The 17994-nt window shown below is 45.7% G+C and overlaps 1 protein-coding gene across 1 annotated transcript in view; it reads left to right on the top strand.

Moving 5' to 3' along the window:
• The window catches only part of camta1a (calmodulin binding transcription activator 1a), a gene marked incomplete at both ends in the record, with an annotated part of 101444 nt that overhangs the window by 68498 nt on the left and 14952 nt on the right, over positions 1-17994 (top strand). The window contains 4 exons of the mRNA XM_080496965.1: positions 3320-3460; positions 4100-6429; positions 10474-10600; positions 11731-11865. Of these exons, the coding sequence (XP_080353091.1) occupies positions 3320-3460; positions 4100-6429; positions 10474-10600; positions 11731-11865 (2733 nt within the window). The remainder of the gene's footprint in view (positions 1-3319; positions 3461-4099; positions 6430-10473; positions 10601-11730; positions 11866-17994) is intronic.

Raw genomic sequence — 17994 nt, 5'->3', positions numbered from 1 at the left:
GTGTGAGATGCCTTCTAGCTGCCAGGCTACATGAGGGGGGCTTTATAAAGAGCACACACACACACACACAAAAAAAGCCCTCTTCTGCTTTCTGTCTTTCTTCTTCTCTCTATCCCTCTCTCAGTCTGAGAGAATGTCCGACATGTCAACATGGGCTCCTTCATGGAGCAACATTGCCATCTAGTGGTTCTCTAGGATCGCAACCCCTGAACCAATAAAGGGAGCAAAGAGTTACGATGAAGTCATGGTGTATTAACCATGCATTACTTCAGCTTAAATCATATATTAGGTTTTAAGCTATAGTACATCTTTCCCCAACTGACCTGTATATTTTAAGATGTTTGCCTTGGATTCGTGTGCACTGCAATGATTTGTTTTTCTCCTCAGAGGTTGCCGAGATAAAACAGCAGGACAAATAGTGCCTTTTTTTTTTTTTTTTAAATCACGACTGTGCAAAACTAACTTTTGCAATGTGAGTGTTGATTACCGAAAGCTCAGTTCATGAAGTGTATAGTACCATATCTTTTGTACATGCTCATGTGAGGCTGTATGCATATAATTGTTCTCATAATGATGATGGTTCACTTTTTAGAGGCTGATTTTTGTCAGTTACTTTCCCGGAACAATGTCAACTTTTGCACTATAATTACCCTCTTCCGTCTTGCACTCCCTTTTTGTTATTCTCTTCACGATATTTCACTGCACAAACCATTTGACACCTCTAATGATACAAAAAAAAACAACAAAGGAAAAATGTGGATTTCATGGATCAGTTGAGCTTATTCTGTCTCCACATGACAAAAACACACAAGCGCTCGTGCTTTCAGTCGTTGAAGCTTTCTCATGCACGTATGCTCGCGCACCGCGGTTCAAATATAAGCCCTGTGAAACATAGCCCCGTCTGCCCCCGTCATCTTTAACGCCCCGCAGTGTTTGATGCGAAAGAGGAGAAGCAAAAAAAGGGGGGGTAAGAGAGTGGCATCACTCCTCCGTCACGCTACAGCTCCATAGACAAGCCAGCCAGCTTGATTCACTCTTTTGCTCTAATGCAATAAACACGCAGCACTCCGCAGCTATGCCCCTGGCCTGCTGACAGATAGCGCATGAGCAGCTTTAACAAACACTCAGACAGACAGAAGGCTTGTCTCCAGGCTAGACAGAGCCCGAGAAGAACCAATGAAGGCAAGACATACAGGGCTGGCTATCATGTAAACCACTGTACTCCACTATCACATATAGTGCCCGGCGGTGCAGAGGAGAGCCAGGTGGGCTATGCATTACAGATGAGCTGTGTTTGTCATTAGGGCAGCGTGACAGGACGAGATCGTCAAAATAATCGTGTGACGAGGCTGCCGGTCGGTGCCACGGCCTCCTCCGCCACCGGGATTAAACCTAGTGGCGCCGCTCCTGTCACATCTGCTTTGCAATATAACCCTCAGTGAGAAGAGCAGACAGGCAGACATGGTGGTAACTGTATGTCAACAACCCGTAGCCTCCAGGGGTGACACCCGTCTCGATGAAGAGGGCTGTGGCAATCTGGCATGAGGGATTGGGGCAGAGGGGAGACGAGATTGTTTGGACAAACAGGAATGCCTCTGCATGGTGGATGTAAGTTGTGGCATTACGCTCCGACTCCTGCGCCGTCACCCTCTCCGAGTCAAATCAGCAAAGCGGACGCTCGTCGGGCCGCGGCCTCCCCGCTGGCTTTGTCACAAAAGAGAGATTCATGGCAGCATTTTTAGTATGCCAATGGCCCTATTATCTCTTTGTTAGTAATATTAGCATCATCTCATTTGTACTGTTTGCATAACACACTGTCAGGAGGTTAATGGTGACTCAAGCCGCTCTGTTTAATGGAATCCCCAGACAGATGCAATTATTTGTGCAGTAATTATAATGACATTAGACAAAACTTTCCTGTCACATTTAATGTCCAATCTTTTTCTCAACTCACTCATTGTAGACTAACAGCGGAATAAATCTGACTTTATAATGCACCAAATTGAATCCTGTTTATATTTCTATAACCTGCCACAGTGAGTTGTCTGTGGAGCGTATGATCTCAGCCTGATCACAGGAGCTCTGCTGACATCTGCTGGTCGGCCGGTCTGTAATCTGCCAAAAGATCTCCAAGCTTTCAAGTTTGATCCTTATCACAGTCATCCAATCATGTTTCCCAGCTTTTCCCACTTCAGTGTAACTCGCTCTGTCTTTAATCTGCATTACCCTCACCCTCTTGTGCTGTTTTCATCTCGTTTTCATCTCAAGTGCAAACAGACATGCACGAGGCAAATTCCTGCCGTTTTTTTCATACATGCTCTAAGTCCCGGCTCTCTTAATATGTCGCTCCCTTGCATATTTAACCAAATGAGGAATTGAAGTGTCGGGGACTTGAATTAAAGCTGGCTTGATTTTGTTTGATAGTCTAAATATGCCTCTCGGTTGAAATATTACCTTCTTTCCCAGCTGAGCGCCCGAGCGCTGTAGCACTCAGTGGCGTCTCCCGCTAACCTTACAGCCTCTAAAACCACTATCGGTCTCATCAGAAGTGGTGGCTGCTTGACAAGTGGAGCGATGAAAGTATTAGAAGGTGCTAGCGAGGTGTGACTGAGGTGGAGAGTGGGAGCTTTACACGAGCGAGCTTCCCCCCTTTTTTTCCCTGGGTGCGGCAGCTCCAGCAGCAGGAGCTCGGCGATGTTCTTCCCCAGAGGCTTTTCCTGTCAGAGCAGAGTCATGGGTCGGGGTAACGGGAGGGAGAGGGGAAGGATTGAGCTCGCTGTCACCTCTTCCTGCACTCGCGGAGGAGACGCCACAGAGCAGTAACACGTACTGACACCTGAAGGGAAAGAAGCACATAAATGAGCAACTTAATTCAGAAGGCTTGACATTACAGTGAGAGGATACTGGAGGAAGAAGAGGTGGGAGGAAAAAAAAAAGGAAAAAAAACAACTGTTTGATTTTTTTGAGTGAGGAAAGAATCGAGACATGTTGGAAAAAGTTTAAAGCAGTTTGAGTATCAAGGGAAATACATGACAAGGAGCAGCATGCTGAAGTGAAAAGACACGCATAAAGCCCCTTAAATGCTTAGACTAAAACTACATTTACATTCTATCCAAAGCCAGTAAGTGGATTATCAGACATACGGTTTTGTCTGTTTTTACTGCGGTTCCTGGGGCTTGAGGGGTGTCCGGAGTGCAGCATGAGTCATTCTGGCAGGTAGACAGGCAGGGCAGTGGGTGGGGCGGGGGGGGTTGGCGAGGCTGGTGGTCTGTTGGGCTGGCTGACGTCTCTGTCTCCTCCTCCTCCTCTCTCCCGGCAGTTCATGGCATCAAGTGGACTTGCAGCAATGGGAACAGCAGCTCTGGCTTCTCAGTGGAGCAGCTAGTGCAACAGATTCTGGACAGCCACCAAACTAAGCCGCCTCCCCGGACTCACAACTGCCTGTGCACAGGCACCCTGGGTAAGGGCGTAGGGGTGGGAGGGAGCTGCTCCTATTCCTGGAACATCTAGTAAGAGATGCAAAGAGGCCATAAGAATAATGTTTATTACTCAGTAGATCAGAGTTTGGTTGTTTGGGGTCATTTATTTGTGAGATGATTTTTCTAGTGAAATAGAGGGTAAAGCTTATAGGAATCGTATTATTTGTTTACTGATATCTGTGTCAGAGCTTAATCTGAAATAGACCAGCTGCTCTCAAAATTATGTGAATCAATCAGGTATCTTCAGCTGTGCTATTTCACTAAGCTCCTCCTCAGGATAGGAAATTGGAGAGCAAAGGTTTACTAATATAGTAGGGATTTCTCTGAAACACCCCACTTTTATTTTATTTTATTTTTTTCTTAACTAACAAGCCATGCAAATCTTCCCATACACTTCACTGACTGAAGCACAATGATGGCAGTTTTCCCATGCCGAGATTAGAATTCCCTTTTCACTCACACAAACTGATAAATCACTTTTGCATCTCCACACTGAGCAGTGGTGTAGCCTAGTTGTAATAACATGGAAATCAATAGAGCGTGTTTATCTTCTTCTGCTGTCTAGACCTCCTCCGTCAAATCTCCAATCTTTTTTTTTTTCACTCTGTGTCTTCGTATAGGTGCAGGGAGCAGCGTGCATCACAAATGCAACAGCGCCAAACATCGCATCATCTCCCCTAAAGTGGACCCGCGGTCAGGAGGCTACAGCAGCGCCCACTCCGAGGTGCAGAACAACGATGTGTCCGAGGGGAAGACCGAGCACACCGCCCATGGTGGAGGGAAAAGCTCCGGGGGAGGCGGCGGCGGAGGCGGAGCCACCAGGGAGAAACGCAACGGGAAAGTCCACAAGCCCGTCCTGCTGCACCAGAACAGCACGGAGGTGTCGTCCACCAACCAGGTGGAGGTCCCCGACACCACGCAGAACTCCCCCGTCTCCATCAGCAGCGGCCTCAACAGTGACCCGGACATGGCGGACAGCCCCGTGGTGACGGGGATGAGCCACGTGGCCTCCGTCATGTCCGGCCTCTCACAGAGCGTTTTCATGTCCGAGGTCACCGGCGACCCCGTCTACAGCATGTCTCCCACCGGGGGCCCCAACACTCATCTGATGGGTGCCGACGCCACCTCGCAGGGCCTGGTGCTGTCCGTGACCGCCGACCGTCACAAGTTTGCCTTCCCCGGTGGAGGAGTCGGGGAACCCGGGACCACCACAGCGGGAGACAGTCTCGCCATGTTGTCCACGGCTGGGGTGTCTGAGGAACTGGTGCTCTCCAGCAGTCTGGACTCTGGAACCATCAAAATCCCAGAGACCAACATGAACTTCGATCCCGACTGCTTCCTGAACAACCCCAAACAGGGCCAGACCTACGGCGGCAGTGCCATGAAGACAGAGGGCAACTCCTCCTCCTCCTGCTCCTCCTCCGGCGGCGGCGGTCACACCAACGGCAGCATGCAGCGCTCCCCCGCCATGACGGACAACGGCTACACCTTCAGCTCGGCCCTGGTGAAGAACATCAAGACCGAAGACACGTCGTTCGAGCAGCAGCTGGCCAAGGAAAGCGGCTACCAAGTGGGCGCGGTGGTCAACTGTGGCAACAGAGTGTCCGTGTCGACCGGCGCCGGTTCAGGTCAGGGCAACCTTGGTCTGTCTGCATCTGGCTCTCTGCTTCCCTCTGGTGGAGGTCTGAGTCCCAGCACTACCTTGGAGCAGATGGATTTCAGTGCCATCGACGCCAAGCAAGACTACACCTCCAGCGCCGCCGCAGTGAGCTACGGCCAGGCCATGTCAAGTCCTCACATGCAACACCAGAATCGCTCTCCCAGCTTCTTCCTCCAGGACGGCTCCCAGAACAGCCAGAGTCAGCAGGGGAGGCCCGGCATGGGCCAGAAAACACACATGATGGAGCACAACTCCCATGACTCTGGAGGGTATATGGGGCTGCAGGTCGTGAAAACAGAATCACCTGGCACGAATGGCCACCTTCATCACCATCACCAGGCCCATCAGACCCAGCACAGGGCCAACTGTAACGGCGGCTCGCCCACTGAGGGGCCTGGACAGGCCGGCTCTCTGCAGCTGCTCCAGTACCAGGGCGCCTATCCTGGACTGGGCACGGAGCACGAGGAGGTGGTCGGCCTGGACCAAGCTGGCAACGTGGGTTCGGGTCAGGCTGGGGCCACGGAGAACGGAGCTGAAAACCTGCTGAAGGCTGGAGATCACATCCAGTCGTGCGGGGCGGGGAACGGCGAGGGCGGAGGAGCGGAGCACTACATGCAACAGGCCACGGACGGCAGCGGAGGTGGGACAGGAGGTGGCGGCGAAGGAGTGGCAATCCATAACGGAAGCAACAACAACGACGGCAACAACCGCACTCAGCAGCAGCAGCAGCAGCAGCAGCTGCAGCCTCTCCTGCAGGGCTCGGGCATGGTCCAGGGCCTCTACAACGCGGTCGGAGCCCACCAAGGCCTGGCCGGCGCCGCCAGTAACGGAGGAGCGGGAGGGACCGGCATGGAGATCAGCCTGGATCATTTTGACATCTCCTTTGGAAACCAGTTTTCTGACCTCATCAACGACTTCATTTCGGTGGACGGCAGCGGGACGGCCATGTCAGCCGGCGGGGCCCTGTACGCCCACCAGCTTGTCGCCTCTCACGGTGCCGATAATCAGAACGCCACCGGCGGGCCCCCGCAGCAGGGTCAGGAGGACGGGGGCGCCAGGGCCTCTGGATACAGCCCGTCGGAGCTCTGCCTCCAGCCCTGCTGCAGCCCCCAGTCTCTAAGCGGAGGAGCGGCGGCGGGAGGGAACGCGGGAGAGGCCGGCTCGCTGTCCTACATGAATGTGGCGGAGGTGGTGTCTGCAGCTGTCGCCCAGGGGGCTCTCGGGATGCTTCAGGCCACCGGCCGGCTCTTCATGGTCACTGACTACTCTCCCGAGTGGTCCTATCCTGAGGTGAGCATTTGTCTTCGTTTCATTTTCTCTCTAATGTCAATAAATAGCACAGAAGAGTCAGTTCCACATTTAGATGAAGTGCTATTTCACAGAAAACATTAATGATTATAGGATTGTCGCGACACAAAAGTAAATTAATGCCTTGACTACTTTCACTTAATATTTTCTTTACTCACTCAGTGACTATTTCTCACTTTCACAATCAAAGTTGTCTCTGTAATGCAAACAAATGTGTGACACCGGGCCTCGAAGACGAATTATGACATTCAGAGATGACGATGGAAATTATAGCGTGACGTTATTTCATATTTTTAGTTTCACCCAATAACCAGCAAAAGGGAATCGGGTATTGCTGATGTTGACACTGACAGCAACACTGTGTTCAAAAACCACTTGTTCGCTGAAGGAGCTGGAAAGCAAGTGATTTCATTATATATTCATGAAGTGACACCAAACACTCTTTCTTATTCTTATTCCACATCTTGGATGAATTACTTTCCAGTCCTCTGAGCCAAAATAGTTCCACACATGACTGTTTTTAGCCTCTGACTTCCTTTTTTTTTTTTTTTTTTTTTTTTTTTTAGTGCAGCTGCGTGGAGCATTGGTACAGCTGTGCATGCATAACAAGAAGATGTTAGAGGATTTGCTCTATCCATCAGTCAATCTTTATTCGTGTAGCCATTTTCATACAAATAGCGTGTAGCAGAGAAGTGCTTTATACAATAAAAACAAATAGTAATGAAGGCAACAAAGTGTGATGAAACACTGAAACACATCAGAACTTAAGGGAATAATACAGTTAGAGTGAAACGGTAAAAAAAAAAAAAAGTGCATTTCACAATTTGACAAAAAAAATTTGGTGCCTCTATTTACGCACGTCCCACCTTTTCCGCATCACTTACAATCTCCTCTGTTTCCATAAAAGCAGAGGAGATTGTACCAGACCCTCGTGAGGATCAGCTTAAGGGTGTTGCAGAAAAGTTGTGTGTTCCTATGAAAATGGTGAGAAAAGGGCAATTAACAGAAGAGAGACAGGCCATCATAACACTTCAAAAAAGGTCTTTCCGACAGAGAAATTGCAAAGGAGGCGTGTTGGTCTGGGGCTGTTCAGCTACAGAGTGAGCCGAATGTTATTAACTCAAATTGTATGTGAATATTTTACGCATATAAATTAGTTGTTCTATGCTCTCAAAGTGCAATGAGACATTTAACTGAACGATTGTCAATATAAGGTATCAATCTTACTTTTGGTACTTCTCACAAATTATGATCAAATCTGAAAGTAGGCCGAAAATCATGGCATTGGGCATTTTCAAAGTGATTTTTTTTTTTTCCTTTCAGTCCTTTTAATTAGACCTTTGAACACCTCCAGCAAGAAAAATGAGCAATTTGTCATACTTAACTGGCACAAATGAATTTAATACAGATGATGCATTAAAATACACAAAATGATGTTTTTGAAATTATATTTTAATGGTTTGCTGGTGCAAGAAGAAAAATTAATGTGATTAATCTTCTGACTAATTTCTGCTAATGAAACATCGCTTTGGGCTTTGCCGACGAACAGCTGCAGTTGTGGTCATCATGAATTCATGTCATCTGTAGCAAAGATTATTTGTTCGACGGGGCATGATGAGGAGATGCACACATCACTTTCCAAAAGCTTTTATTTGTCAAAATCTCTCGACCGTCTTATTAGTCTCCAGCTGCCATAGTTCAGATCGCTGAAACCCTGGCTCAAAAAAAAAATTGTTTATGAATTCATCATGACTGCAGACATTCCTGTCTGGTTACATTAATGAGTTTTACAAGCAGCAGGAAGCTTTTCAAGATTGTTTTCGAAAGCACAAGCAGGCAAACCCACCCAGTGATCAGACGAGCTCCTTCAAGCAGAACATACTATACTAACACTAAAACGCCTATCAGTGAGACTCGGCGTCGGCTTTAGTTGCAGCACCAATATAAATTTAACAACAAATTCCCCTATGTGAGAATGCATTCACTTGATTTGATATAGAACTACAGCAATTTTATATTCTATCCAATAACCTAGTGTATCACTTCTGCCATAATCACACACATGATACACACAATTTAAAGCTGTCCTGTTCTGCGAACTGAAGATTTCTCACATTTCCGAGCCATGGCTTTAATCATTTGCGAGGTGCTGACTGAAATGCTTGGTACGTTTCTGCCAATGTCGAAGGATGTTTCAGGACATACAATGACAATTTTTTACCAGTTTAAAGTTTAAAACTGCTGTAAATGATATAGATTTCTTGCAAGAATTACAGGGTTTTTCTTGAAGGTTTAAATAATGTTATTGCTCCATCCGACACACTACATCCTCCTGAGTTCTTCAGCATAATACGTTAATTGTAAATAAATTACCCCCAAATATATCTTTAGCTTTGTTATTCACGGGGTTCATTATCGAGTCATCTCTGTACTGACTGATAAACACCAGAGTAGTTGTGTTATTATGAAGAGTATGTGCGTCGTCACAATCTGACAAGATGCACTTTAACTCAGTGTTATTCACAAATATTCATCCACCCCTTCTGCGTCTATCATCAACTTAATATTGAGAGGATTGAGCAACAAGAAAAATGTGGAAATCATCAAATAAGTTTCCTTGCTTGATTAAAGCACAGACAGAATGTAAGGTTTTTTTTTTTTTATTTACAGTTGACATAATATGATTTCAAGCAAAACTTTTGCAGAAGAGAGAAAAAACAAATAACACGTATGGTTGTGAATTTGCAGTAAATATGACACCACAGTCAGACGATTAGATAATAAAGATTTTTTTTTTCCTCCCATTGCAAAAAAGAGAAAACGACTCAAGCTGATTTGAGCCTCAGTTGGGCTTCTTCTGTATTTTGTATTGTCTCTATGTATTCGTCCTGTGTTTGGACCAGGGTTGGACCAAGGGATAGAAGGTGGTAGGATGAGATGAACAAAGTCTGTCGAGAGATTTAATGGCATGACCTTAAATAGCCTGGATGAACTTTATAACATGAGATCCTTGAAGAAAGCCTGAGCTGTTCTGGCAAATCCTTCCCATACCGTTTCTGAGTAGTTTACATTTCTCCGCCTGCAGAGATATTGTGCCAAAATAAAGGACTAAAAATCCTCAAAAATGCTTTTATTTGTGCATCATTTGTCATTTTTTTTATCAGTTTTATTCCTTGTTTATATTTTGGCTGAGAAACAAGTTGCCCCTTGAAGATAGCAGTAGTAATAATAGGAATATTAATCATATCCTTCATCAGTGATTAGTCAATCACAGCAACCAGGTAGAGTAATGTTTCATAATGATATATTTAGGCTTTCTATCAACGACTTGTGCAATCTGCTTTAGCATCAAGGGATTTTTCCCTCACTGGTCGAGATAACCCTACATCTACTGAATAATTCATATTGAAGGTGGGGGCAGAATTTATCCCCCCCCCCCCCCCCCCCCCCCCCTTATAGTGATCAAAACAGTTTCACCAGCATGAACAACACACACATATATTTCTATGTGTATACTTTAATATATGATGTAGTACAGTAATAAATGTAGACGTCCATCTTGTTAAAACTGTTACCTCCCTCCCTCCCGATGGAACCATATCGCCTTAGATATACTGCAAGTTTCACGAGCAGGCAAGGAGTGCATCTTCAAATATATTCATATTTATTCAGACATGTTTTTGGTCCGCAGCTCCCTCATCTATTTAAGTGTGATTAGGTAAAAGAACGTGTCTGTATTAGTGGCGTTGACAGGAGTAATACTCTCTACCAACCACTGGAGGGCAGCATATCTGTGACTGTCCCTCAGTGTTGTTTTTGTTAAAACTCAGATGGTGAAACTCAACACTTCATCCACATGGTGGCAGCAGAGAGTTGTCTTCCCACTTTACTGTCATCCTTATATTTGCCCTCTAGATGGCAGTGTAGTCGTAAATATGTGTGATCAGAACTCCTTCAACCTGACTCTGTTGTGAGTTCATTTTATTCATTGTTTTCATCATGTTTTTTTTTTTTTTTTTTCCCAAGGGTGGGGTTAAGGTGCTGATCACGGGACCCTGGCAGGAGGCCAATTCCAACTACAGCTGCTTGTTTGACCAGATCTCAGTCCCGGCGTCTCTCATCCAGCCGGGGGTTCTCCGATGCTACTGCCCAGGTAAGAGAGGAGGCCTGCACACCCGACATTGCCTCATTCGTGAAGCACAGCAGCTGCATGCAAGTTAGTTTGGACTTTACTGTTTGACTCAGGCTGTTTCAGCTCTCTGGACAGTAATCATGATAAAATAGTTTGTGTTTGAGTGAAAATGAAGTAAATATTTTATTACTGTAGTTGTCCCATTTGGGTTATATGCTGTAGGTGATACTGTGGTGACTAAGAATACAAATGTGATGCACAGAGAATCAGATTCACTTAAAAAAATCACAACTTTTTCGTCTTTTTGGCCACGGTGTGTTTGTTTTGGACCTTATCTCTCATTCGCCATCAAATTGAAAGCTGTGTTAATTCTTGACTATATTATGCTGGGACACTCTTAAAGAAGTAAATGATCTCAGTTTGTTGATCGTTGTAGATTTGACAACGTCCAACCTTCTCTCTGTCCGACCCCGGTTCAGGCTGTGAGGAGGACAGGTGACCAGTCCATCACAGGACCGACACATACGAGCAGACACTCCGTTATCACTCGGAAATTAACTGAATATTTCTTTGTAATGTAGGCGCAAGTTAGAGTTTCCTGTGAATCTCCTCACAGGTACATATACGACATGCAAAAAAAAAAGGTGAGCGCTGTTCACCTCTGTTCCACAGCGCCACCTATAGAGGCCTTTGCAATATAAAGGCACCGAAACCCAATTAATTCCACAACTTAAAATGATGAGAACCAAAGTCGGTGTTTGGCTATCTGCATTTATTGAGCGTAAAGGTTTAATGTTGTGGGGAAAATCCTGAGCTGAGCTCGAGCTTCTTTATTGCAGTTGGAGAATTTTCTCCAGTTTTTCAGCAAATTTCTCCAGAGAAGTTAATCCGAGTGCGTTCGGTCGTCTGACTCTCTGTTTCTGTGATGGACTGGCAACAGATTATCTCCGGCTCCGTGCAACCCGAGGTTGGATGAAGGTGTAGAAGATTGTTGTGTCAATGTCGCATAAAGTCCTGAATTTAACTGCAGTTTGTGTTAAAAGAAAATAAATAAATTGGCATTTGGATAAAATTTTTTAAATTAAATCTAATTATTTTGACTGTGTGTGTGTTGTATGCTATAACTGAATCTCTATCCCGTCCCGCTGCAGCTCACGACACAGGCCTGGTGACGCTACAGGTGGCCATCAGTAACCAGATCATCTCCAACTCAGTGGTGTTTGAGTACAAGGCCCGCGCTCTGCCTTCACTGCCGTCATCTCAGCACGACTGGCTCTCCCTGGATGGTGCGTCACCGTCACGCTTTCTCACGTGTCTGTTGGATCGTCTGAGTTAAACCTTCTGCCAAGCTTTATAAATCTGCTGCTGAATTTATTTTATTTATTTATTTTTTGGACCAACTTCACATTGCCTTCACATTGGGGTTGTTTAGGTTTAGGATCAGTTCTGCTGACGTTATGAAATGTTTCTGAAAACGCACAAAAGAGGAGTTGTGATTTATAAGGAAATATATTAGATCGATACATATATAATATTTTATGAGTTCAAGTTGGATATTTTGCTTTGGTGGTATTTTTGGCTGCTGTTTGGTGTGTTGCTGATTAATTCATGATTCTTTTCTTAAATGCCGTCTAAGACCTGCTTAGTAAGTATATATATTGTACTAAATATACGTTTAAATCATCAGATCTTTTCGTCGGTGATCAGCAAAGTGCTGCTTGTGTTTCAGATTTTGTAAATCATCAGATATATTTTCTTCGCAGCCAACACTTTAATTTACTCACGTTCAAGAGCAACAATCAATTGTGGTGACATTATAAAATAGAAAAAAGAGCAGGAATCGTGATTCATAGGCATCATGTGTCCACGTACAACGTGACAATAAGGAATCGGATGCGCTTAGAATGAATGGAATAAAATGACATGTATTTTGGCTATTGTTGCTAATGTTTTGGATGTAAAGTGTTTTACCAAGTTAAATATGCTCCGTAGTTTGACTCTACGATGGAAAACCTTCTTGCAGTTTGTAGAAAAGTTTGACCAAGAGACTCTAGTATCTATCTATCTAGCAGTGTTTGTTTGATTATACTGTTTTATGTGTCAAAATCAGTGTATCCTTGCATGTGATGCCTTTGACTCATTACGAGCTGGGATTGTCTCCAGCCCTCTGTGGCCCCAATAAGTCAGATAAACCGAATAATGAAGATGGATTGATGAATGGATGAATGTTTATTTCACCCGTAGCGTCCACAGCCACTTGACATCCATCACGTGGGAGAAGCTGCTTTGTTGTTTTACTGCCGCTGTGCTCACATTTGTTGACTGTGATTTTTAGGGTTAGCGACTTTCGACGTTCAGTCATTGTTTCACGCTGCTTTAACCATCCAATAAGAAGCCTATTTGCAGTGCAGTGATGAATTCAGATTTTAATCACGCTGAAAGATGACTCCTCTGCGTGTGTGAGCCTCTTCGCTTCGGTGGAGTGGGACTGTACATGTCGTTTATATGTAATAATAGATCCTGCGGGGCCAGCATATGTCCACTCTGCTTTCAGTCAAGTTAAGCGGGTGAGTCAGGACGCTCGACTGTACGCCCGCTGTCCACAACGTATAACGACTATATAAGTCGTGGAATGTCCGTGCATGTGCGCGTCTGCTTGCCGGGAGGAGCGTTGCTGCAGTGTTTGAGCACTGACAGGATAAAGTAGGGCACGGTGAAGCACAAGCTCACAGGACAGCTGCATTGCAGAAGGCCCTTGAGGGAGTGGGAGTGAGTAATCGAGAGCTGGCAGCTCCCGTACATGGCAGCAGCAGCAGCGGCGGCAGCGGAGGATCCCTCCGCCATTCATAGCCTCCTGCCTCACTGGCCCATTCACAGAACCAGTTAAGGAGGAGCTGACTGTCTCATGAAAAACACAGCCCACCCTATTACCTTACTTACATTAACTCCTTGTCTGCCTAATTTGGTTCACGCCAGCCTGTCATTGTCTGTTTGAAGACACGTGAGGGTTATCCACAAATATCAGTGATTGCACTATGTAGCTGGATACACAGCAGCGGAGGACGGTACAGGACTAGGTTATGCAAAAAAGGGCTCAATAAAGTTTTATAAGAGACTGCGTGGCTGTGCTGTGCCGTGTTCCAAATTATATAAGTAAACACATGTAAATCTGGTCTGTCACCCAAAGGTTTGTGTGTCTCTGAGTGTGCGAAGTGCTTATCGTGATGCATTGATGCACTCAGCATTATCACATGAGTGTACCGCAGGGTTTTGGGGGGAATCGTGTGTGTGTGCCCCCCCCCCCTCCCTCCTCCAGGAGCTTCAGCACCACCGCTGGCTGGACAGCGACTGTGGCGCAGAGCGCAGTTTTATATCCACGTGTACACTTAGTATGGATTTGGACTTTTTTGTTCTTGTGATAAAGGAAAAAAAGGAAACAAAAACTTGACAGTGCAACTTGGTTTTTTTGGGGTGTTTTTTTTTTTTTTTTTTAGAAAGTAGGGCATGGTGAAATGATGTGCGCTCCTATCGATAAGAAGCGCCTCGACTGTGGCGCACATTTATCAAAAGAAATAATGGCTCCGAGCCATTAATTACCCCCCCCCCCCCCCCCCCCAAAAAAAAACAAAACACTGACGAGACAAGACTTTAGTGTTTCCTCTTCGGGTCTTGCAGTCAAGTCACCCAATTAACAGGAATAGCTATAGGCTGCCTGAAATGTACGTGCCATACGTGCAACATTCAGTCTGGGTGCGCGGCGGCGGCGGAGCTCCGCGAGCTCGTCCTCCCATGGAAGACTAACTGTGCTATGATGTGCTAATGGCACAGCTGCCTGCCTGCCTTGATTTGTCATAATGCAGAGTGGGGGAAGGGGCGCTCTTCTCTGCAGCACTGCAGGTGCGGAGCCATGGGCAGGACAGAAAAATCTGTCGGAGCTGCAGAGCGCTTCGCCGTCGCCCCTCCAAAGTCCCCGAGCAACGGATCCCACGACCCGGTCCCGGGGAGGGGAGGGAGGGGGAGGGGGAGGAGAGAGAGAGGGGGGGGGGGGTGGTAGTCGGGGAACTGCCCAAATTCCAGCCCCGCATAGCGGCATGCAGCGTGTCGGTGTGTGAGGGGAGCGTGTTGACAGCACTCACTCTCTCCGAGCCCAACCACGCCGGCATGACAAACGGCACCGCGTGCACACACAATGCAGGAGCGCAGGAGTGGGCGTGTTTGGGTAAACATGGTAAACTACCGCAAACAGAACAAGATTTTTTTTATTTATTTTTTTTTTAAGGCTTAGGCTCAGGCGATAGTTAAGTGACGGGAAGGAGACTCCAGACGGGATTTGGAAGCGACTTTTTTCCTCCAGTGAGAGAGAGAGAGAGAGAGACTCCGTGAAAGCGCGTCGGATAGATATATACTCACGTTTTAATCGTTTTTTGTTTTTGTTTTTTTTTTTTTTAATGATTATTACGGCTGAAGGCAATCACTTCAGGAGCGAGATTTGAGGACACCGGCTCGTGCAGGAGGCGAGAGACGGGAAACTGGGGCGTCTGTTTACCGGCGGCACGTGCGCACCCGCAGCGCGGCGCGCTTCCTCGCTCGCGGCGGCGCTTGTCGTTTTACTGCAGGCTGGGAGAGCGGAGACTACTAGAAACACTGGGAAAGTGTGCATGTGTGTGAGGTGAAACAAGTGAAGAGGAGGAGGAGGAGGAGGGGGCTATTAGAGGAAGAGGAGTAGTGAGCGGTCTTCCTCTCTCTCTCTCTCTCTCCCTCTCTCTCTCTCTCCTCACGTCGCTCTTTTCCCTCACTTTGTTCTATTGTTGACGAGTGCTCTGTTGAGATTGAGAATCAGTCCACACCAAGGATAAATACTCTCTTTTTTATATATATATATATATATATAAAAGATTTTTTTTTTCTTCCTATCTTTTCTCCGTGTAATACCATGCAGTAGCCCTGGCGGTCAGACAGTTGAGGGGGGGGGGGGGCAAAAACTGCAGTTTGAGTGAAATGCAGCTTTTGGTTGGACTTCTCTGGGTCAGGATGCCAGTGAATGACACCTGCATTTCTTAAAAGACAAAGGGGCTGTGTTTTTGAGGTGGACTCTACCAATGGAAAATAAGATAGAAGGTTAGAAGTGTTCAGTTCAACCCTTTGGCTGTGGTGCTGTGCCGTGTTGTGATTGTGTTTGTGTTTGGGCTGCTTTTTTTTTTCTATATTCTGTGCCGTTTCCTGTTGTGTGCCAGAAGAAGTTCCCCCCGTTTCTTTTAGCTCCCTCGCATGCAGAAATGATTTTGTCTCCGTGTAGTCCTGCGGTGTTTTCATGTCTTGTTGTAAGAGTTTCAAAGAAATCGTCTGGGTTCTTTTTTTTTTTTCTTCTTCTTTTTTTTTCAATTCAGTCACATGCTTTTACAAGTGTTTCATGTGGCTCTGCCTCATTGCAGAAGAGAGTTGATGCTGATAGTATTCAACTCCTGACTCACGTCTTGTGCGTGTCAGGCTCTCTGACCACAACAATATTTTCCCCTTTTCTTTTCTTTTTTTTTTTTTTTAACCTTTAGAATAACAAAGTTAACACGTGCATCTCTTGTTCTTGAAGCCCCAAAGCTTTGTAGCTCGGCCAGGTTTTTAAGTGTGCACTCTTTCTCTGCAGTTTTGGTCGGCTTGGTGTCAACTATCGGGTCACAGTGACCCAGGCTGATGCAAGTGCAGTTTCACGTGTTGTTAGATGTACAGTAAGTCTCTCCAGTCTAGCGCATTAGAGGGCTGTCGCATCCCTGAGAGCTGCTGAGGTTATCGGGGCCAAATGTGCTGCCTTGAAAATGCCTGGATTCCTTGCAGTGTCGACCTCATCAACTTAATTTGGCATATTTACAGGCATTGTGGAAATATGTATGTTCCTGCCATCGCAGCAGTGCTTTCAGCACCACATGTTTATGGACAGCAACTGTGTTCTAAGTGCAAATTACTCCTCAAACTTTGCTGTAGTTCGGAGCTCCGTCTGTTAAAAGTGAGAGACAGTCACAAATACATGTGAGTCTACCTGTTGCTTCTCTGTGAGGTTTGTAGATTTCCCCCGTAAAATAAATGCACTAACCCCATTCAAGCCTATTAATAAGGCTGTGGCACATGTAGGACTGTACGTTTCAAAGTGTTCGGATGAGTCACTCTTTGCTATAAGATGCTTCACAAAAGCCTAATGCACAACAATATAGAGGTAGCAGAAATGTGTGGCCACTAAAATGCATCGTGGTTTAGAGTTGGCAGGAGCAGGAACGGCACAAATCCATTTATTGGGGTGTACACGTGGTCAAAGCGTTGGAGGTTGTTGGGACTTGGTGGAGTGATGTTAATAATATGGATACTGTCATACAGTTGTATGTCCTTTATGGGTGTTCTGTTTTATTAATATGGACTGTCTCAGTGTGTTTCGTATCAAGATCAGTTATGCTGTGGTGGCAGAAGTGTTGTGTCTCCTATCTTGCCTTAAATAGCAGCGGTGTTATTAGTTCTTTAATGATGTTAGAGGCATTGTGTTGCTGTAGTTGTACCAGTAGTATAAAGGGAGCAGTTGTAGTTCTAGTAACAGCAGCAGTGACGTGGGAACACTTACACCTGGAGGTGATAGATCACCTCAGACAAGACTGTTTAAAGAGATAGTAGCATTTAAAGAGAAACAGTCATTTTGGGAGAGCATGTCGTTCCTTGCTGTTTATGTGCCTCTGATCATGTTGTTTAAAATAACTAGAAATTGCTGCAATTATTCCAGCCTCAATGTTAATGATTCATTTAAAGACAATTCTTCTTTTTGTCTTCCATCAGCAGTGTGTGTATTCTGTGCATTTTACGAGTGGAGGCGTGGCGCTATTCACACCTGTACTGTGTGAAACAACCAGGTGTAGAAGATATGCAATGAGTACCACCTCTGTGAAGTGTGTTATTTCTAATAGTGAGGCTGTGAAGTTATTAGTGAGTTTTACAGCTGTAGCTTGTGGTTCCATTATGTTACGCATGAATCAAATGATGTCTGTATGAATTATGCAGTCCGCATCTGCGGTAAGAGGCAGTTAGGGTTTGTTTTGTACTTTGCTGTCTGCAGGCTAAGTACACTATATGTGTTTTTTAAATTTGCAAATCAGTTTGCTAATGATGCAAGCAGATGCATATATGTCCATTTTTACTCCAGGACATTACACCTTCGATATGTGTCCAGTGTGTAACAACAATCCAAACTGTGGTTTCAATCACGACGTTAAAAAGACTCAGAGAAAGGGCAGAGGAAGTTGAAAATCTCTCTGAATGCATTCAGCCCAGCTTGTTGTTTCACTAATCATGAAACCCATTGAAGAAGCCCTGCCCCTGGGCCACGGTGCTGTATATTAGATTGATTTATCATTGGAATTATTTCTCTGCTGATACCTCATTTG

Source organism: Blennius ocellaris (genome assembly GCF_963422515.1).
Source record: "Blennius ocellaris genome assembly, chromosome: 5".
Lineage (NCBI taxonomy): Eukaryota > Metazoa > Chordata > Actinopteri > Blenniiformes > Blenniidae > Blennius > Blennius ocellaris.
The sequence above is the reverse complement of the archived record's forward strand: the minus strand, read 5'-3'. Positions and strand labels throughout refer to the sequence as shown.